This window comes from Lutra lutra, chromosome 9 (assembly GCF_902655055.1).
Source record: "Lutra lutra chromosome 9, mLutLut1.2, whole genome shotgun sequence".
In the NCBI taxonomy this organism is placed as follows: domain Eukaryota; kingdom Metazoa; phylum Chordata; class Mammalia; order Carnivora; family Mustelidae; genus Lutra; species Lutra lutra.
Genome location: NC_062286.1, coordinates 109,696,566 through 109,719,826, shown reverse-complemented (window position 1 = coordinate 109,719,826; position 23,261 = coordinate 109,696,566). Strand labels below are relative to the sequence as shown.

The window sequence follows — 23,261 nt, the reverse complement described above, 5'->3', positions numbered from 1 at the left end:
TTAGTAGTATATATTAAGTATATTACAACATAATATACTTACATTGTATACTTACATTGTATTATACTTATAATAATAAATATACTTAGAATAAATTATAAGAAGATAGAAATCAGTATATTACATTATAATTTTTCTGCTACTTTCATTTTGACTAGTTCCTCAAATGTGCATAAGCATTGGTTATATTGACCCACGAATTCAATTTCAGTTTTCTGAAAAAGATACTTCCATATTGCCTGTATTTGTTATAAACTGCTAAGACTAAGATGCATCCGTAATGTATATATGTAACAATATAACTATATTCTCTGATATGAAGAAATTTATTTTTTTAAAGTAGGTGTTAAACAAACAAACTTTACACAAAGTTGCCATATGCTAATGTTTAGTTTTCATATGCACTGCACATAATTCTTACATAGGAGGTAATCTAAAATTAAGTGAAAATTTTTTAATATGGCCAAACATCAAAATTCTTAAACTGACCAAGTTTAGTCGACTAAACATAGATGTGTGAAATGAAAAAACAGAAGGGAAAATAGACTTTGATGCCTTGTGGGCCTGCTGTCATTGGCAGGTTGGCCCCATTTCCATGCCGGAATTCTTGTTTTTGAAGACGTCTGTATTGGTGATAAACAATCACAGGGTTTCTGAACAGTGTAAGGCCAAATGTGCATATGTTTGGGCTCCACAAAGAAAAATTTCAACTTCTTGCAGAAAATACTGTTCTCAAGGGAGTTTGGTTAATTTTTATGATTGAAAAATCACACATTGCAAAATGCCTTGGTCCATAGTGTTGTTTGCACTGGAACAAAATGCGTAATGCTAAACCATGTTTAACACAGGAATACACAATGACCCCAGCCTCTTCCAAACAAAGGGTCCTGAATGTCAGTTTGAAAACTAATGTTTCCCAAAGGGAGTTTGTTTGGTTTCTTTACTCACTTACACCTTTTAGAAGGAAGGCAATGAGTAAAATTAGCATGAAAAGAAGAAATTGATACCCCAGGTAACAGACTACAGATTACATTGAACTGGTATGTCTGTAAAGGAAGGCCAAAATTCATTTTAAAAAACCAAAGCCAGAGAAAACATTGAGTCTGATCACATTTTTGTTTTTCTGTGAAGAGCAGGTGTTTATGAGTATTTGTTAAGCAATTGAATTAATATAGCAGATTATGATATTAACAGATGTTCTAGCTGCATTCCTGTTTTTAATCAGTTCTTTCTCTTAAATTTTCATAATACGTTGTACAAAAGTTCCCTTGCTTTATTGCAATTAAATCGTCAAGATGAAACCATATCGTCTCTTTTAATATTTGATCAGTACTGCCTGAATTAATAGTTAAATAATTGAAATGAACTCAAAATACAGTAGCAAATTGATTTGGTTTTCAGCAAAGCAAATAGAAGTTGAGGTAGAGCAAGCATTTTTGCTTTGAACAGACCTACGCTAATGGTAACATCAGTACCAGAAAAAACGTATTGTATTTTCCAGATACTTATTTTAAATACTTACACAATTGAACTATATTATGTCATTATTGTCAATGGCAAGACGCACCCAGAGTGTGCTAGAGGCAATACGGAGCTTGACACTCTTCCAACCTGTAGTATTAGGTGGAACTCCTACAGTAGAAAAATGACAGAAACTTAAACTGCAGCACAGAAAGAAATTTATTGTTGGTGCATATGAGCAAAAAGTCAAGGAGTGTTTTGTGTTGATCTCAGCTTATCAAAAACCAATGTTGTTGGGGCACCTGGATGGCTCAGTGGTTTAAGCCTCTGCTCAGGTCACAATCTCAGGGGCCTGGGATCGAGCCCCGCATCAGGCTCTCTGCTCGGCGGGGAGCCTGCTTCCCCACCCCCCTCTCAGCCTGTCTCTCTGCCTACTTGTGATCTCTCTGTCTGTGTGTCAAATAAATAAATAAAAAGTCTTAAAAAAAAATAACCAATGTTGTTATACTGACCCTTATGGTTCTTATTATGACTGTAGGACGCCCTTCATCAACAACCACCATGTAACTTGGGGAGAAAAAGGTGCTTATTATTTATAAGACCTGGAAACTACTCAGTGCATCTGGGACCACACATGACGGTCACTTGTAGGGAGAGAAAGAGAGTGAAAGGGAGTGTGCCCGTATGCCTAGGGTTCCAAGGGCTCACTCTTTATTGGTGAAACATAAAAACATAAGGGCAGGAAGAGAGAAGACAAGTGACCCAAATGGCCAGTTACTGAAGTTAAACCAAACTTTCTAAATCAAAGGAGTCTCGGCATGTGGAAGAGGCCTGGCTTCCTAATAGTCATGTGGCTGGCAATGGGTTTATTCGAGATAATTGTCTTTGAAGTGGATGCCTTTTTGAAATGGATGCCTCAGCCATCAAAGCTTAAGTCAAGCACTTGCACTACAAAAAATAAAATTTAAAAACAACAACTCTGTCAGGGTTTACACTGCGAGGTTTTAATGACTTCAGGCCTGACTGGATCCAGGGGCTCAAATGATGTCATCAAGAATTGTCTTCCTACATCTGCAGTCATTTTCTCTGTACCGTGTGCAATAGACTGGCTTGGGCAGACTCTCCTAAATTAACAAGAAAGCCACCAGCAACTCTAATACTGAGATTACTTTTACTCATATTTCCATCAAAAGTACCAGAAACCCTAGCCTGGCTTAAGTCACACAAGGTCACTGCTGAAGGAGGATCTCTGTGGCCTGGAGAATAGAATGTAATAATTGGACAGACTTAGGTCGTCACATGACTCTCCCTTGAGCCAGTGAGGAGGCCACTACTTAAACCACATGGTTTGGACTGACAGTGGCAGGGATGTGGGCTCCTGAAATTCAGTCCAGATGCGCTTCCCAGGAGCAAGATCGCCTCCCCAGGCAGATAAAAACAGCTGATTCCACTAAACCTGGGTCAGAAATCAATAATTCATCCATACTGTTTATTTCACTTAAGGAAGCCATTTAACCTCTTTGACCCGTCCCACCTACTCCTCCTCTCATTTTTTTTTTTTTAAGATTTTATTTATTTATTTGTTAGAGAGAGAGAGCATGAGCACAGGCAGACAGAGTGGTAGGCAGAGGCAGAGGGAGAAGCAGGCTCCCCGCTGAGCAAGGAGCCCGATGTGGGACTCGATCCCAGGATGCCGGGATCATGACCTGAGCCGAAGGCAGCCGCCCAACCAACTGAGCCACCCAGGCATCCCTCTCCTCTCATTTTTTTAAAGAAAATTCCCTGAGAGAGCTGCTGGGTTAATTAAGTTGCTCATGATAGGAAGGTTGCATGTATTTCTTGCTGCCCACAAGACCTTTTTGACTTGAACTGATGAAAAGTGGTCATTGGTATTTATGCCAAATTATTTCAGACCACGTACAGATCTGGAATTCCGATTCACGGTGCTGAGCAGAGGCATTCCTGAATGTTGCTATCTCTTGGCTGAGTGACTTATTTAATTTATTGCAAGTGATAGGAAATTAGAATCATCTGATGATGGAGACTGAAAAAAAAAATATGCCCAGTCCTATGTGTGCACAAATGTTCATTTCTGACTCAGTCAACTCTTTTATATATATTTTTATTAAGATAGAATTATAGTTAAAGAGGTGAAGATTTATGCTGGAATTTTACTACTTACTTCATCACTTAATTTTCCCAGTAGATTTTTCTTTTTTTAAGATTATTTATTTATTTATTTGACAGACAGAGATCACAAGTAGGCAGGGAGGCAGGCAGAGAGAGAGAGAGAGAGGAGGAAGCAGGCTCCCTGCTGAGCAGAGAGCCCACACGGGGCTCGATCCCAGGACCCTGGGATCATGACCTGAGCCGAAGACAGAGGATTTAACCCACTGAGCCACCCACGATCCCCTTCCCAGTAGATTTTTAAAAAATTATTATTTTCCCAGCACCATTTGTGGTTAGGAAGTAGAAGTTACTAAAAACATGATTATTTTTATTAATGTCTGCTGTTTATCCTTGAGAGATCAAACAAGCCATAATTAAAGGAAGAAGAAAAGTGTTAATGGTTAGGCCGGTTAATCTCTGGCAAAGGGCTTGACTTGCATGAGCTTCAGTTTCCTCATCTGTAAAATGGGATAATACCCACACTAACAGACCTAGGTGCTCTTTCCACGTCCCTCGGCATTCATTGTTCCAATACAGTCAACAGCTCCACTACAAGCTAGAACTTTCCCTAGAGTTGCCCACAACAGTAACTTTACTAAGCCGCCTTTCCTTCTTTTCTCATTTTTGTACTCCTTTACTGTTATTTCCTGGGTTTGCCTCCCAAACAAATTGCTGGCACTCAAATCCTTATCTCAAAACCTACTTTTAGAAGAACTCAAAGATAAGCACTTTTCATAAATAGCCCTAGCAAAATCAGAAATGAGCACTGAGAGAAAAAAACATGGAAAAAGGCAGTTCCCATAGCTCATCCCTTCTGATCTGTAACATAAATGTCTTTGTTGTTACCATTCACAAAGGCCTGGCTGGTGGCCTCAATTCATGGGCTCTCCTCTCTCCTAACAATTTAGCCCAAACTCTTAGGAAAGGCAGCTAAGGAAGTGACGGTATTGAGACTGGGACCATATTTTCTGGGCCCCAGTACAGAGTCCTCCCTCCTACTCCAGACCCCACTTGGGGCGCTCCATCAGGACTTCCTGAGAAAAGAGATACAAGTCAGCTATTTAGAAGTGAGCAGTGGACACCCCCACAAAACCTGTCTTTGATAGAACCTATTTTACTTGTGTTTGTTTCTTCTAAGAAAGTCTCACAGGAAAGGCCAATGTGTAGGGAAAACCTTTCAAAGCCCTTTGGTTGAAGAGAGGCATGGAGCTGGCTCCCCCATTCACCTCATTCTTGGCAGGCCCTTCCGCCAAAACCCCAGGAGATTCAGGATGATCGGTTTAAAAACCACTCATCCGGAGAACGTATTGACTGGTTTCAAGACCTGCCTCACAATTAAGATGGCATCCATTTAAATATTCTTATAGAGATTACCCAGGTAGCGGTACCAAAAATAAATAAATAAATAAATAAAAGACTGGAAATGAATATACAGAATCAACTCAAACGAGAGAGATTTTCTTCCCAAAAGACAAAGGCAGATGCAAACTGGGTGACATAGCCAGTTCTTTTCATGCTTTCATTAAGTTACTACACTGGGAAAGTGGCTGGAAAGCCACTTTAGTATTTTATTGATTAGGATTCCATTTAAACTCCACATATTGACTTTCTAGCCCCTGTGGAAGGTCAGAGGAGAATGACATTATCATCTGTGAGTATATTCCAAGCTCCTCTTGACTGTGTTTCCTATGTTCTTAGACTTCTCTGTATTTCAGACTGGCTAAAATGAAAAAAAAAAAAATTGTTTCAAGATAGCCATTAAGAGTCCATTGTTCATTAGTTGACATGGTAACTTGCTTCCCTTTTCCCTTCCTTGATTGCATTTCCTCTTTTCCCAGGAGGCAGAGGATTGAGGAGAGGCATATATCTGGCCCATGAACCCTGGGATTTTTTTTCTCCTCCAGACTTTTCTTTCAGTGATGTCAGTGTCTGCCGAGAAGCACAGCTCTAGCCAGAAAGTCACAGCCATGTCCATTCACAGCTGAAGTGGCCTTTGTTCAGAAAACAACCAGTCAGGAAAACTCTAAATAGTAAAAGAGTAACTCGAATGCCAGTTCCAAGGTGTGGGGACGTGAGCTTCATAGCCTAGTCTACCCCAGACTGCTGGATTTTGTTAAACTCTCTTTCCTTCAGCCAACTGTTTCTTCCCCAGGTGCTTTGCCATTTCATGTGAGAGCTATTGGGACAAAGCAGATAATAGCTCCTTTCCCCGAGATGTAACCTCCTATTAGAACATAGCACCACCAGTTGCTGACTATGACACCTTCCCTCTTCTCACCAGGGGACTATGGCTCAGTTAAAAGGAATAGCCTGGCCAGGTTACACTGTTCTGGAGAAAGGCAACAAGGTTGCACACATTTGGCTCCCAACATCTGCATTACCCATAGTCTACTACTGTTAATAGTTTATCTTGTACTAAGTCAGTGGGAGAGAAAGACATCAAATGCAGAGTGAACCAACTCTAGGGAAAACAAAGTGTGTCTACAAGGAACCCAGAGGAGGTGAGATGTGGACCATTTACCCTCACACTTACCAGCTAAAATGAAATGAAAATGTGCCACAGCAATGGGTGAAATAATGTCAGGAAGCTGAGAAGGGCCAATAATTTTGTTGGTTGTAAAACAAATGAATTATCCATGTGCATAATAGGCGTTTAGTCTGGGAAAGAATTCGAGAAGTTTCCCAAACATAGTCACTGAGGATGCTTTTAGGAAGCCTTAACCCTCTGACACTTCCAGCCCCTTCCACATCTCAAAGAACTTCTCCAAGGTACCTGGTGCTCACTAAACTCTTCTTTATTCTAACACATACTTGACTTAATTACATCGACATTTTTTTTTTTAAGATTTTTTATTTATTTGTCAGAGAGAGAGGGAGAGAGAGCGAGCACAGGCGGACAGAATGGCAGGCAGAGGCAGAGGGAGAAGCAGGCTCCCCGTCAAGCAAGGAGCCCGATGTGGGACTCGATCCCAGGACGCTGGGATCATGACCTGAGCCGAAGGCAGCTGCTTAACCAACTGAGCCACCCAGGCGTCCCACGACATTTTTTTTTTTAAGATTTTATGTATTATTTATTTGACAGACAGAGATCACAAGTAGGCAGAGAGAGAAGAGGAAGCAGGCTCCCCGCTGAGCAGAGAGCCCGATTTGGGGCTCGATCCCAGGACCCTGGGATCATGACCTGAGCTGAAGACAGAGGCTTTAACCCACTGAGCCACCCAGGTGCCCCTACGTGGACATTTTAATCTAACAAACATATATTGCCCAGATGACTTAAGAACTACAAGGAAGTGGAACAAAATCAAGATAAAGTCTCTCTTAAGGAGACTCTAACTGGAGGGGAGATGACATATACAAAGAGCTATAATACAAGATAGAATATAATACATCTCCATTCATTTAGTCAGTGCCTGTTAAGTGTCCTTTGAGTGTGAAGGAAGCTTGGAGGGAAGGGGAAGTTTTATTTATTGAGGTTCTGGGGAGTTCTGGGAATTGCTTTAAGAAAGAAAGTCTTTCAAAGAGGAAAGTGACAGTTGAGCTGTATTTCAGGAATGCTGAGACATTTAAAGCACTAAGAGATAATATTCTATAAGAAGCTCATCCAGAAGCATAAGCGAGCACATGTTCTGGGCTGGCCTTTATGCTAAACAATAGAAGAGATATAAATGAAAGTAAGGTTTGGTCCTTGCCCTTAGACAGCCAACGTTGAGGGGGACTGGGTGGCTCTGGGTTAAGCCTCTGCCTTTGGCTCAGGTCATGATCCCAGGGTCCTAGGATCGAGCCCAACATTGGGCTCTCTGCTCAGCTTGCCTCCATGTCTCTTTCTGCCTGCCTCTCTGCCTACTTGTGCTCTCTGTCTGTCAAATAAATAAATAAAATCTTAAAAAAAAAAAAAAGAAAAGAAAAGAAAAAGAAAAGCAAACGTTTAGCCTGACCATGGAACATAACATTCTGGTTAGGAATCTAGAACATTTTGCCTCCTTTGCTTTATGGTCTTAAACCATTGAAAAGGGTCTCCTCTGATAAAGCAATATGACACCACACTAATAAAATGTAACAAACTGTTCCCAGCCATCAGAGAACCTCTAACCCTTAACAATACATCAGGACTTACACAACTCCTGCGTGAAGACTCCATGCCTGTGTCTAAGAGCTCAAGGTTCTAGGGTAAAGATGTGTATAGTTGACCCTTGAACGACATGAGTTTGAACTGTGTGGGTCCACTTGTTCATGGATTTTTTTAAATAAATACAGTGCAGTTCTGTAAAACAAATATACAAAAACAAAAACAAACAAAGAGATTAAGATTCTAATATGGATTCTGTCCTTACCTAACCACAGCCATTTAAAAGGACTGTTTAATCTCACTGGGGCAGAGCTTGTTTCTCTGTCATGTTAAATACTAAAACTCTCTCTTACCTCCCAAACAGAATAATGAGTAAATAAACTCGCAGATGTGAGAACATTTTGATAAACAAAAAGTGTTAACTCGAATTTAGGTGTTATTATTAAGAACTTTCACATAAACCACATCAACAAGTTCAAATGAGTGCAAGGGAAACTTTGGGGACTCTGAAAGCCAGGACAGCTGGGTGAGAGGTTCATCCGTAAAGGATTTTGAGAGCATGTAGTCATTTCGTGGACATTGTCACACAGTATTGTGGACTTGTATTTGTACATACTTATGGCAATTGAACAGATTTTCAATGGAGATGGAATGAGAGTCTGTAACATGGACTCCAGGGTTGGAAAACAAACAGATAAAGAAACCAGCCAAGTACATTTCCTCTACAAAAGCACAATTAGTTGGCAAGTGTCATAGGAAAGTTTGTGCCCAAGCAGAGGTTCTTGAAAAGGGGTCATTTAATAGATGATTTCTGAAAGCAGACAAATAGACTTTGGAGAGCCATGGCATAGTCAAACCGTCTGCAGTTACTTTCTCTGAGGTGGTCTAGCAGAATTCGCACAAAGGTTACAGCAGCATGAGCCAAACGAATAGCTTTTCTGTGCTGTGCTTGGAAGTGACATGGGAGGTGTTAAGCCATTGGACCAGTAACGTTCCAACATGCTCTGGTATCATGACATTAAGAGTGGGGATTGAATAATGCTGAATGGCTTCTCAACCACCTAATCCCAGTGACATCCAAGCATTTGAGTGCCAGATCCTGTCTAATTGGCATTTGGCTCCACAGAATGAGGCTGGTGGCCATGCTAGGTGGCAGACACATTGTCCAGTTTGCCCATCTCGACTGTGTGATGACTTTGTGTGGACTTATAGGCCATCTGTCTTCCAAGACTGAATTCGTAGAAATTTCTCTGTGCCTGTAGGCTTTGAAAGATGTTATTTGCATGTGTTTGGCAATTTTTTTTTTAAGCTAACCTGTTTTTTCGTTTTTCTTTTTCCCTAACCCACAAAATAATGTCACATCTTCTGTTGAGCATTTCTCTGGTCCTCACATTGGCCTAACATGTTTCCTGTTGTATTTTATTTTTCTTCCTTAAAGTCAAACTTACGAGTTATAAAAATGCTAGAGGAAGCCTTTAAATCACTGGCAGAGTTTAGAATGTAAATGAAGGCTGAAAAAGAATTTTAGACCTTGACAGACAAATCTGAATCAAAGAACTAATCCTCACGCTTCTGCCAGATGGGTCACTTGTCCTGCCTGAGCCCAGCTTCTTTTAACAGATTAAAGTCACACGTTTTAGAGAGATAAGTAAATCATGGGGGGGTAAACTCTTCCTTGGTCACATTCAGGGCTATTTTTAGGACTAATCCAGGAGCCAGATAAAGCTAACTGCCATGGAGGCAAGACCCTCTCCTTTTCATCATCTGTGTCCCTCCTCCAGGCCAGTGCTGGGAAAGTTAGGGGGATAGACAGCTTCGGTCTTACCCCCAACCATCTGTGTCTCTTCATTCCCCGCCATGGGCCCAGATCTAGCACTCGCACTGTGTACCCCTGTGACCTCAAACAAGCGACTTACCTCTCTAAGCTTCAGTTTGTTCAACTGAAAATAGGATGGGATTTTTCTCGTAGGATATCTGTGCCTAACAGATGGTCAGTGCTCAAGTGAGGGTAGCTCCTTCTCCAGTGATGATGATGGCAATGGTGATATTTTTGTCATTATTCACCTTCTCCCAGATTATGTATGGTGTCCTCTACAGCAGGATAACATAGTTAACAGCACAGAACACAAAGCCTGACTACCTGGGTTCCAATCCCATTTTATCCCCTTGTAAGCTGTGTGACATTAGGCAAACTATGTGCCTCAGGTTTCTCATCAATAAATTGGACGTAAAAAGTATTACCCACTTCACAGAGTTATGAGGGTGAAATGAGTGAATATTTATATATACTAAACAGTTTAGAAAGGTTTGTGAAATAATATGCTGGAAATAGATTCAATTCAAGGAGCTCTTCAAAGGCTGGTTCTCTCTACCTTCCATATCCTGCTTGCACTTATATAAAATACTTCCTTTCAAGTCAGAATCCATTAATAAGAAAAAATACTGTGTTTGCAAATACACCATTATATTTTCTTTCCTTGAAGCTCCATGGCATAATTTTTTTCTTGAGCCTTTTGTTGCCGCCGCCTTCCATCTACCTTTAGGTCTAGCTCAGGAACAGTTCCATGGTAGTGCTTTGATGCCATGATGGGGTCATTACCAAGGTAACCAACCTGACAAAAAACACAAACTCAACAGAAAAGAGTCTGACAGTGGGACTTTCATGGCACCTTAGTAATGTGCCATGAATTCTATTTAGAGATCAGCTTTTAAGCATACCCTGCTATACTTTTTTCTTCCCCTGGTCATGTAGCTCCTAAAAAGTATCTTGAGAAAGTATGGGGCTGAGGACTCACCCCCAGGCCCAGAAGTCTCAGTGCACAGAAGAACATTAGCTTGGGTTACCGGACCTTAACAAAAATCACTTTCATAAGCTTATAGGTAGAAGATGAGGACCTATGGATTTATTTCAGATATGCTTCTTACTTGGGAATTTAAAAAGAAATCCTACCAGGCCTGAACAAAGAAGTTAAGAGAGGGTGTTGACACGGTGGGTAACTTGTCAGTGCAGAGTAATGAAGTACAATCAACTCTTCTATTGTTTAAGAATTGATTTGCCTTGGGGCGCCTGGGTGGCTCAGTAGGTTAAGCTTCTGCTTTCAGCTCAGGTCATGATCTCGGGGTCCTGGGATCGAGCCCCACATCGGGCTCTCTGCCTGCCTCTCTGCCTACTTGTGATCTCTGTCTGTCAAATAAATAAATAATAATCTTTAAAAAAAAAAAAAAAAGAATTGATTTGCCCTATTCTGAATTACCCTAGCCCCCTCTTTCTGGTCTCTTTTGATGGCTTTAGACATTTAATGCTGTCTGATTAGTGCATCTGCCAGGGGCTAAGCAGAGGGAGGAAATAAAAATCATTCTGCTGTTTCTAGCCACCGGGGAACACCAGAGCTTGGAACTTTCTGGAGCACCTCCAGGAAGAGTCATAGCCTTCTCTCTTCAGGACATCATACTTATCTGGAGCTTCCCCAAAACTTGGGGCAAGGAAGTCTTAGTCAAAGAGTGCCCTCAAACCAATAAGAAAAGATGTCCCTTAGCTCTCCCTTCTCTGCCAAATCTCTCTTCCCTGGGGCAAAGTTAGAATATTTTGTTGCTATGTGTACTGGAGAAGGGTGAGAGGACTTGGAAAGGAAGAGAGGAAATCTCTCATCTGTTAAATACTCCCAACTACCCCAGAATTGAATATGCAATTTATTTCAGCTGCCTTAGAACTTAGTTCCAGAAGTCTCCTTAAATAGTTTTTTTTAAGATTTAATCAGATAATTTCTCAGGCAGTGCTTTGAAGTCAAATTGTAATTTTACATGAGAGACTTGGGAAATAGAATTACATTAAATCAAATTAAATCTGGATGGTATTTTCTTCTGATTGAATGAAATCATGAGGGACACATCCCAGGACCACCATAAGGGGAGCTGGGAAATTCACTGACATTCATAAAATTAAGGGCCAGCTTGTTTCTGTCATGACTGCCTTAGAAACTTGTGGACATTGACCTGTCCTTACACACACTCCCATACCTGTTCCACACCAGCAGCCTTATGAGGTTGGTAAGAGAAACCAAGGGGACCAAGCACATTTCTAGCTGATAAGTACCTGAGAGCTCAGACTGCTTCTGTGACTCTGACTACTCTCTACCTGAGAAAAACCTGACTGACAAATGACCCATCTAATGCCTTCTGTGACGAAATATTAGTCACTGCTTACTCTTCACTAGAAAGATGTAAATTAAAGAAAACTAGGGAGACCTGTGAAAAGTCTCTGACCAGGCAAAGTAGGTCTATAACAGAAGACCTTCAGTTCCTCCCATCCGATTCAATTTTACCTAAAAGTAGTAGGATAAAGTGATAAAGCATGTGAAATCTGACTTTTTAAACTTAAAAATTCTGTAGTCTGGTGTAGTAGAAAAATCATGGAATATCAGGAGAAATCTGATGGTCTGAATATATTCATCTAAATTAAATTCTCTTTAAACCAACTAAAATTGCATCAAAGGAAATATTTCTTAAAGGCATAATATGGGAAGGGTGGAGACAATAGGTTAAGGGATAATAATTACATAATATTGACAGCTAGCTATGTACTTATAGCTATAACAGTTCTAAGAAAAATGATCATGATCTGACATGTGAATAGCTGGGGACCAATCTGAGTTATTCCATGAACACTTAAAAGTCTTAAAAACTGATGATCTTAGGTTCATCTGAACATGGGTTTAGCCTAAAATAAGGAGGACTAGTTAACTATTATTTAAGGAATAGTCAGAACTCCCACCTGGATAAAGACTGAAGGTTTACTCTCTGGAGACAAGAGAACAGAGGGTCTGAAGATGACACAGTACCAGATGAAGGAAGGGTTACCACACTGAAAGCAAGGAGATAAAGTTACATATTTTATGTGTACATAAACTTACTGAGTGCTGAGTCCTCCCTCCATCTTTCCCCATGTGCTCTGGAGTGCTGATGTGCAGGCCTCCACTCTCTTGGCAAGTGATTAGATAGATCTTCTCTCAGGACTCTGATCAGCCCAAGATGAAAGACCTAACTGTACTGACGTTAGGGGTTGCTCCAAAGACACAAAGAATGATCCCTCTACAATGAAAATTTATTTTCAATTTATAGTCAGTTATCCAGATACATTCAAAAATCCAATCAAACTTTTAATTTACCAATTTGAAATATAAACAGAAAACTAAAAATTACTGAACATATGAAGAAACTTTTCTTTCTTTTTTTTTTTTCTTAAATAGAAATAAGGAAGGGCACCTGGGTGGCTCAGTCGGTTAAGGCTCTGCCTTTAGCTCAGGTCATGATCCTGGAGTCCTAGAATTGAGCCCCAAGTCCAGCTCCCTGCTCAGTGGGGAGTCTGCTTCCCCCTCTCCTTCTGCCCCTCCCCCTGCTCCTTCTCTCTCTCTCTTTTTTGCTCACTCTCTCTCAAATAAATAAATAAGATCTTTTAAAAAAAAAGTAGAAATATGGAAAATATATAACTTTGGACAAAATAATGATTATGTAGTGAGAAGAAAAACCTTAATTATACATATATTATTTATATCCTTAGAAAGATAACAACATATTGCACTATTGAAAAAGAACACAATGCTGTTTTTTAAAGAAATGTCAGAGAACACAAACTGGCTCTTAGACATTGAAAAAAAAGACAGGAGAAACAACACTAAAAGAAGTGTTGGGAAAAAAGCTGAGGAAATCTCCCAGAAAGTAGGAAAAGAAATAAAATTAAAAATAGAAGAGAGGATGTATTAAAATGCAAAATTTGCCCAAATAATGTTCCAGAAAGAAAAAAAAACAGAGGAAATTATCATAAAGATTATTCATGAAATGTTCAAATAAAAGGATAATAGCTTTCATACTAAAAGGGGTCAAAGTGTGCCCAGCATAGAAGACAAAGATCAGCTTATACCAAAGCACAGTGTTGCAAAATTTCAGGAAACCGGGACTGAATAAGATGCTAAAAATTTCCAGGAAGAGAAAATAAACAATTTTTTTAAATAGGCCACATAACTGTTTTAAGGATGGTGAATCAGTAAGTCTTCAGATCTCTTAATAACCACACTAGAAGCTAAAAGACAATGAAGCAAAACTTCCCACAAAAATTTAAAAGAAAATTTTTCCAACCTAGACTATTATATCCAGCTAAACTAGTAATCAAGTCTGTGAGTGTCATGAAGCCATTTTAGACATACAAGGCTCAAAAATTTTCACACTCATGAACACTTTCTCAGGAATCTACTGACAATTGTGCTACCACTAAAATGAAAAGGCTAACTATGAAAGAGGAAGACATGATATACAAAAAAAAAAAAAAAAAATTAAAGAACTTCAACAAAGAATAGAGGTGAAAGAAATGGAAGTTAATCAATCTAGATTGGAGTAGGTCATAAGACTCCAAAAAGACTTCTTCAAGAAAGTGAAACTGGGAGGACATGTGTTATATTTGAACATATTGCAAAGAGGTTTAGATAACTGATGGAGCATTTGAGTTGGATTCAAGATACATGCAAAGAAATTAAGCAAATGAAAAAACAAGACAATTATTAACTACAGGGAAAATTTTAAATTGTGCGTGGAAAGAAAAATAATTATTTTTATTATTTATTATTTTATTTTATATATTTATTATTAGTAGTAATTACTACATGACTCAGCCCTGAATAGAATACATAGTCATGATAATATAAGCACTGAATACTGATCTAACTAAACTATAATGTAACTATCTCAGAAGGATGAGAAGAATGTGTACATGTGCTGTGGGGTAAAGTAAAGAAAGAGCACTATCCTCAAGTCCCATAGCAGGAAGTCGAAAAATAGTACTACAAACATTATTTTGAGACATAGGGGTAAATACCAAAAGTATCAACAAAAAGATCTGGAACCATTTGCTTCTAACAAGGGAAAATGAGGGGGCTTATTTCTACTCTCCATCAGAGTAGAAGTGGTTCTGGGCAGCAGCTATGAAAGAGATCTAAATTTAGAAAGCAACCCTTGCCTATTGCTTGTGGACCATACTGTTTTCCCCCAGACATCTCTTGCATTAGTGTCTGTACATCAGAAGCAAAACAGTGGGGTGGCTCCTTAACTATCTTTGCCACTCCACCAACTGGCCACATTCAGCCAATTCTCCTCTATTTTCTGCCAGACCTGGGCACCGGAATGGTAAAAGAGTAAATGGAACAAAACTGGACCACAATGAGTTGGACCAGAAGGTTCCTATGTAGCCAACATGAAATTATGAGTTTGCTAAATGGGACTCCAAACTCTTTAGCTACGTGTACAGTAGGATATCATCCCAACTGAAAGTAACCTGAACTGCACATCAAAGGGCATCAAAAAAGAATTCTACATGCTATGTTTTTTAAGTCTTGAAGGTCAGGACACTGATATACACATCCTCATTATTCTCAACTTCTGACACACAGAGTTAGGCCCTCACTACAAATGTGCTCATTAATAACCACCACCAAGTGGTGCCCCAACTTCAGGTAAGGTCAAGATTTTTGTTCTTCCTGGAGAGACTCGATCTGAACCATCTTTTCCTAGATCCCTGGAACAGGTATTCAAGGGAGAAAGTTCTGTTGATCTAGCTTTCTAGAAGCCAGGACTTGAGAAGGTGAAAGAACCAGTCCACCAAGCTCTTGATAGACCTTTCTGTTGTGGTCTCCAGACCTCCCTTTTGTGGACACAGATCCTCCTTACTCTTAATTTTCCCCAAAAGCCATGGATGTCCCCAGGTTTAGAGACGGCATCAGAATAGCTTGTGCCTCATAAATAGACAGGAGCATTTGCATGTGCACTTGTAAGTGTGAGAAAAATCCAGCTGAGGGTCACTGGACACACCAATGGTTTTAAAGCATCCCTGGAAGATCTCATCTTGTCACAGCAGAGTTTCAAATTTCTGTCTTCCTGAAATGTTCAGGAGGACACCAGAGGAGCCTCAGTCATTATCTGCCCCATGGGAGGGAGGGAAGCAGAAGGAGGCAGAGGTATCGTTGCTGGCCATGACATTTGTGCAACAATGCCTGACAGTTTCTTTGCAGCAAAGAAATCGCTAAATAATTATGAGACATAGGAATGGCCCTTAGGGAACATCGTTTTGTCATGCCACTTGCCTTTTTTATCTCTTTCAAGATTGTTTCTCCCCACTGAAGTCAGATCTTTCCACTCATGCCTCACCAGTTTCCTTTTTCATTGGACACCAGAGCTTCTGAACAGAAAAGTTTCATAGAGCAGCGTTTTCCTATTCCTTAAGGGAATTCTATTTTTCCTACTTTGGTAGGTGCCATGATATGAGTGACATGTCCAATTGGAAATGTACCAATCTTCTATTAAGAAAATATGCAAGGAGCTTTATTTGTAGCCTTTGCAATCTGGCCTCATCCTTCTGGACTTCTCTCTTCTTGGTTTTATTCCAGAAAATTGTAGCATTGCTTTTAGTTGTGTTTTGTTGTTTTCTAATGTCATCCTATTATGGGACAGTTTGTTTTAATTTAGCTAGTAATCATCCCTAACATATTAAACTACTTGAACTCACTGAGGTTTAGAGGGAGAAGAGACTTAAGAGCCCATATAGTTTACCCAGCCTGTGGTTGAGGAATTTGTCCCCGATCAGTTACTGCTGACAGAAATGGAAGCTAGATTTCTTGTTCTGTTACTAATTTTTTTTTTAGAAAAGCAATGTTTCCTATCCTAACTCTCAAGGTTTTTCATTTTTCTATGCTCCTCAATGGGCCAGGAAAAAAAAAATTAAGCAGTTTTGCAAAAACAGTGCAAGGTTGTTGGAGAAAGGACTGACACGTTTAAGTCAACAGCAATAATCCAGCTGTAGGTCATATGCAACAAAGGAAAATCCTCTAAAAGTGTGCTTTCTGTCCCAGAGCCAGTCAACTATTTTTTAAGTTAACTTATGCCAAAAAAAATCTGCATTTTTGCAAATGTACTCCTGACCCTCATGACTTATAAGCCTGCTATGCCTTATCCTTACTGTTTCATTGACTTTTCTTGAGTTTGGCATATCTCTGCCTAGTTATTTGATGCATCAGAAGCCTTGCATATTGGCTCCTTTACTAGCAAAGCCAAGCTTTGGAGTTGAAAAATTGCTCCCAGGTGTCTGCTCACCTGCAGTCTGCAGTCATATTCTGAGCTGTCCTCCAAACTCTTGCATTGTTCTTATTCAAAGTTAAGTAAATTCCTTCACGGGGGATTTTTTAAATTATTTGACCAAATTAATTGTAAATAGTCCTTGCAAGTACTGACTCACTCAACTCTTGTTTTTTTTTTTTTTTTTTTACTGATTTTAATCTAAACTAAAACATTATGTTAAAATCAACTCCTATGAAATAATAAAGATAGAGAAGATAACCAAAGTTTATGTTTAATTGACCTACAGAACATTAATCAGCTTTATATACAATTTAGCAATATTTTTATAGGTTTGGGGGTTTTTATTTGGGTAATGTGCTGACACACACATATGTATGCCTTAGTGTTTCATAGCCCTCTTTGGCTTTGTCATTTTCCTAGTTTTTTCAGTAATGAATTAAATACAAGTTTGACACATGTTCTTTGGTATATAGTAAAGTATAACTTGATCTTAATTACAATATCCTCACTTGAGAATAACAAATACATAGCTTTTGTACCCCCTACTTCTCTGTCCTGCACCCATAAAACATACCAAAATCAGTCATAAGTGTGGCTCAGAATTTTTCTCAACATAAGCCTCCAGAAAGCACTAGACACAATACATGGGCATCAAAGTTCAAGTCAAAACTAGTCACCCTTATCATATTGGCATGTTTTGTTTTAAATGCTCTCTAGAGTCGCTGGTCGGACCAAAAGATATTTATTCCTGCAAGATATCAGACATGACAGCCTGAGAGTCACCACTCCGTAAAAACAGTTGGTTTAGTCCCACAGTATTTTATTGCTGTCATTTCTATGCTTTCAGAAGGAGCGTTAAACTTGTGAGCTTTACACACTCCCCAGCCCCCTGCTGTGCGCAATATTCCATCAGTCACATTACTTTTTCTTTGCTGGCCCCTAAGACACTTGCCTTGACTCCCGGTCCTCTGAGAAATAACTGGAATTAGGACTGAGATGGATGAAATTGTCATTGGCATTAGTTAAAAAATGCCAACATTAGCAATTTCATATGATTTGACCTGATCGGACCAAAGAATCAAAATGATGTTCTCCTTGGTGATCTTCCAGTTTGAAATGAACTTATTTCCTATTTTGAATCACTAATCAGCTCCCCACCCCCCGCAAAAGGGCTGATTGAACACCTACGGTGCACAAAGCACTGTGGTAAATTCCAGGACGACAAGGATACAAACGCGCACCCTGCTTTGGGGGAGCTCACGCCCGGTTTGCAAGGCATGAATGATCTTACTTTTATGAGATTGTGAGTTCTGTGAAGGCAGAACAGAGGCTGTGCTTCACGGTGCTTTATTTTTCTGTGGACCCATCGCATGACAGATGTTTGATGACTCTTTGTTAAACAAGATGGTAGAGAAGTGGAAGGTAATGAGAGAAGCAAGAAGGAAAGGAAAGAAGGAGGGGACAAGCTGCCAAGATGGACATGTCACAGAAAGAAAGGAGGACAATGACGAAATTGGGGTTTTTTTTTTTAATGTATTTCTAATGAGTTTGATACTCCGGAATAGTTTTTTTTTTAATATTTTATTTATTTATTTGACACAGAGAGAGAGAGCACAAGTAGGCAGAGAGGCAGGCAGAGAGAGGGGGGAGGCAGGCTCCCTGCTAAGCAGAGAGCCCGACACGGGGCTCCATCCCAGGACCCTGGGATCATGACCTGAGCCGAAGACAGAGGCTTAACCCACTGAGCCACCCAGGTGCCCCTCCAGAATAGTTTTTTTTTTTTTTAATTTTTTTAGGATTTTTTATTTATTTATTTGACAGAGAGAGATCACAAGTAGGCAGAGAGGCAGGCAGAGAAAGAGAGGAGGAAGCAGGCACCCCGCTGAGCAGAGAGCCCGATGCGGGGCTCCATCCCAGGACCCTGAGATCATGACCTGAGCCGAAGGCAGAGGCTTAACCCACTTTGCCACCCAGGCGCCCCCAGAATAGTTTTTAAAGCCATCTATTGAAATAGCTTTGACTCTACATGCATTGATTTTAGTTTGTTTCCAAAATGAAGCCAGTCTGAAAGGATATATGCATTTCACCATAAATGAATTTTAAAACCAAGGCTTCGGGCACAGTACCCAAAGCGTTCTCATCAACAGTAGCATGTTCAGAACAATTGCTTTGTTAGGTGATGTTGATTTGGAGGCACAAACTGTGGCATCTATTAAAAATGTGCACAAACAGGAGAGCCTGGTGGGCTCGGTCATGGGAGCATGAGGCTCTAGATCTTGGGGTTATGAGTTTGAGCCCCACATTGGGTAAAGAGATTACTTAAAAATAAACTCTTTTTTAAAAAAGATTTTATTTATTTGAGGGAGAGAGAGAATGAGAGCAGCATAAGAGTGGGAAGGTCAGAGGGAGAACCAGACTCCCTGCTGAGCAGGAAGCCTGATGTGGGACTCGATCCCAGGACTCCATGATCATGACCTGAGCTGAAGGCAGTTCCTCAACCAACTGAGCCACACAGGCATCCTACTTAAAAATAAACTCTTGAAAAAAAATTCACACAAACATACCAGGATGAGAACCTTCATGCCCTGTTTCTTATTTCTAATGCACGAGAACTTCTTAACACTTTTTCCCTTTGTCATTATTACTGAAATTATCAAGGTATACATTAGTGCTGACTTTTAAGAAGTTCACAGTCAAATTATTATTCCTATTTCAGTTTGATTAGGAAGATTTCTCTTTTTTATAAAACCTAGCTCCGCAGATCAAGACTCAATGACCAAATTTATTTTTTTAGTTTATTTATTCCTGGAAAATAATAAAGGCAATTTAGCTATGTTTCCCCAGAACTGGGAAAAATATTCATCAATTATATTGAGACATATATTAGATGTGAAAAGATTTACAGTGGCTCCTGGGTGGCTCAGTCAGTTAAGTGTCTGACTCTTAATTTTGGATCAGGTTGCAATCTTGGGGTCCCAGGATCAAATCCCACATCATGTTCCATGCTCAAGGAGGCATCTGTCTCTCCCTTATTCCCTCTTGTTCTGCCCCTCCTCTCACACGCTCTCTTTATCTGTCAAATAAGTACATAAATAAAAGATTCAGACTATGGTAAATAGTTAACATTAGCTTTGCCACTTGTAGATGACATACCTCTTATCATTTAAGAGTAATGTTCAATAAAAATAGAATTATTATGTATCATGTTTTTACCTACATGGTTAGAGTAGGGGTGAAGAGAAGGAAAAAAACACTGATGAAAGAGTAACTTGTTAGAACTTTAACAAAAAGCAAATTGGTTATATATACTAAAAGCCTTAAAAATATGCATTGTCTTGAACCAGCTGTTGTATTCCTGGGAATTCATCTTAAGGAAATAATTAAGGGTTTGAACAAAGAGTTAACCATCAGAGTATTCAGTACAATGTCACTTGCTCTAGTGAAAAATTAGAAACAGCTTTATTTGTCCAATGATAAGGGAATATTACTTGGTCATGCTATGGTTACATATTTATACATATAAAATACAAATTTTATACAAATAAAATACAAATTTTATACATATAAAATACAAATATTATAGATTACATGACAATTTTTATCATATATTGTTCCACCAATACAAAGGTTATTATTCCAATTAAGTTTAATCTAATAAAATTAATAAATGATTGCACCTTCATAAAAAATTACACACACACACACACACACACACACACACCCTTTTTTTTTTTTTTTCCTGGAAGCATATACACCAAGATCTTAACAGCACCTAGGTCTGAAGAAAGAGTTAGGCATGTTTAGAAAAGTTTTAGTTTTCCTTTCTGTTCATCTCAGTGCCTAATTTTTTTTTTCAGTGAACGTACAACACTATTATGTTAACATAAAACTGTTTCAACAAGAAGAAAGAAATGCTACCCTCCAATGTTTACAAGCAGTGTCTCCACTGCTCTTAAATGTGCTGGGGTTTTGGAGGCTCTGATTGTTAAAGTTGAAGAAATAAACTTGTGGCAATGAATCAAAAGAGTGAGGATGGCCTTTCTGGGCATTCCATAAAGATTACTGCAATATGGGGCGCCTGGGTGGCTCAGTGGGTTAAAGCCTCTGCCTTCAGCTCAGGTCATGATCCCAGGGTCCTGGGATCAAGCCCTGCATTGGGCTTTCTGCTCAGTTGGGAGCCTGCTTCCCTCCCTCTCTCTCTGCCTGCCTCTCTGCCTACTTGTATTCTGTCTGTTCAAATAAAATGTTTTAAAAAAAAAGATTACTGCAATAAAGATAAAGGATTATCTCAATATTTAGCATTAGTCACTTCAGAGAGGTTACAACAAAAGCAAAAATTCTAAATAGGGTCCAAGTAAACTGAAGTGTGCATCATGGCGTCATTTGAAGTAAAGTCATTCTACACAAGAAATTTAAAAACCTCTTTGTTTCTGAGCATTCGCTTTTTTATTCCTAGGACAGACTCATTTGTAATCATCTATCGTTTCTGTTTCAGAGAAAGAGATCATTAATTGAAAATACTTCTGCTTTATTTTAAATAATAAAACCACTCATGAATAACTTTTTTGATTATCAAAGTAACATATATACAATAACAGAAAATTTGGAAATTCACTCCTAATTGTATTACCCAGAGATAAGCGCTAATAACATTTTGATGTCCATCCTTAAAGTTGATAACCATTTAATTTAAAAACAAGAGATTGGTATTTAGGTATTTAAATTCTCTGAAAGTCAGGGAGGTTCATGTAAATGTATTTTTCTCCATTCTCTTTGGCATTGGTAGATAATTGTGAAATAATGTAATCCTCGACTTCTGTTATCCATGTTAAAATGCAATCGTGGCTATTGTCTTCTACCTTGGATGTACCAGAGTTTTCAGGAAAAAGAAAAAAAAAAGTTCAAGCGACATGATACCAGCATTCTGTAGAAAGGACGCATTCACATTCTTCTTAACTCTTTATTTCCTCCAGGACAGATATCAGTGGATGGCTTTATGCGCTATCTGAGTGGAGAAGAAAATGGAGTCGTTTCACCTGAGAAACTGGATTTGAATGAAGATATGTCTCAGCCCCTCTCTCACTATTTCATCAATTCCTCACACAACACCTACCTCACAGGTACAAATTCATAGTTCTCTGACAATGACTTTAGGCAGTCTCCCTAAATTTCACCAACCCCTACTTTCTGTTGTTCAGAAGGGAAGGCGTGCATTCTTTCATTTCCTGTAAAACACCTCTGAGAACTGAGCTCTGGGAGCAGAGTTTCCCGCTGTAAGACGCCATATCACTTCTTCTCAACGTATCTCTTCCCCAGTTTTTTTTTTTTTAGATTTTTTTTTATTAATTTGAGAGAGAGACAGTGAGAGAGAGCATGAGCGAGGAGAAGGTCAGAGGGAGAAGCAGACTCCCCATGGAGCTGGGAGCCCGATGTGGGACTCGATCCTGGAACCCCGGGATCATGACCTGAGCCGAAGACAGTCGTCCAACCAACTGAGCCACCCAGGCGTCCCTCTTCCCCAGTTTTTAAGTCTTCTAAAACATATCACATCTGATATCTTTGGGCCAACGGAATTTTTGTGTAACTGAACTGCCTCTTCAGTGGACTTCAAGCCTTTGGCAATACTCTGGACTGTTTTCATGTACAGGAAACTTACAAAGCATGCACGACTTATGTATGACTTCAAGGCAAATAGCTAATTTTGCCCAAGGTAGAATGGAGCTTTAGATGTAAACAGATTTAACCCTGAATGACAACCTATACTTCGTTGTAAATAAGGGCATGTGGTTTGTGTTGCAGGATAGATCGGCAAAGCTAAGAAGAATATAATGACAAGGGACACCCAGGCATTGTATTTTCAGGGATGTCAAAGAGAATTTCACAGTCCCAGTTACATGAGACATAAGCAGTACTTTCATCTAAATTCCTTAAGGCGATCCATTGATCCCAGTACAAATGTATGTTGTATTGGTATCAAATGGGGCGTTGGCCTGGTGTCCCATACTCGGTGAAAAAATAGCTTAGAATAAAAATGACCCTGCGACAGAGAGAGCAAAGTAGCCTCCAGACAGTGAGAGTGAGCCGTCTCAGGATGCTTTCGTATAATCTGAGAGCATCATGACAGAACCACATAGTCTGAGTTCTGGTCAGTCAAAATGCAGTTGTATATTCTCCATAAAAACTGGGAGGCTCTCAGGCAGCCTGTTTTATTTCAATTGGTGTTATCTACTGGGAGAGATGCGTGCCAGAAACTAACTAGATTCATATTTGGTTCATCCTAAACTCTATTCTTGTCATTTCTTGTTGCATAATAAGTCACTCAAAAATTCAGTGGCATAAAACACTCACCATATTATTTTGCTCCATTTTCTGTATGTTAGGAATTCAAAGAGGGCATGAGAGGAGATGGCTTGTCTCTCTTTCCTGGTGTCTTAGGCTTCAACTGCCA

At 39.5% G+C, this 23,261-nt stretch overlaps 1 protein-coding gene across 1 annotated transcript in view; it reads left to right on the top strand.

Annotated features, from left to right (window-relative positions):
* The window catches only part of PLCB1 (phospholipase C beta 1), a 680,586-nt gene that overhangs the window by 482,284 nt on the left and 175,041 nt on the right, over positions 1 to 23,261 (top strand). The window contains 1 exon segment of the mRNA XM_047744852.1: positions 21,787 to 21,933. Coding sequence (XP_047600808.1) covers positions 21,787 to 21,933 — 147 coding nt within the window.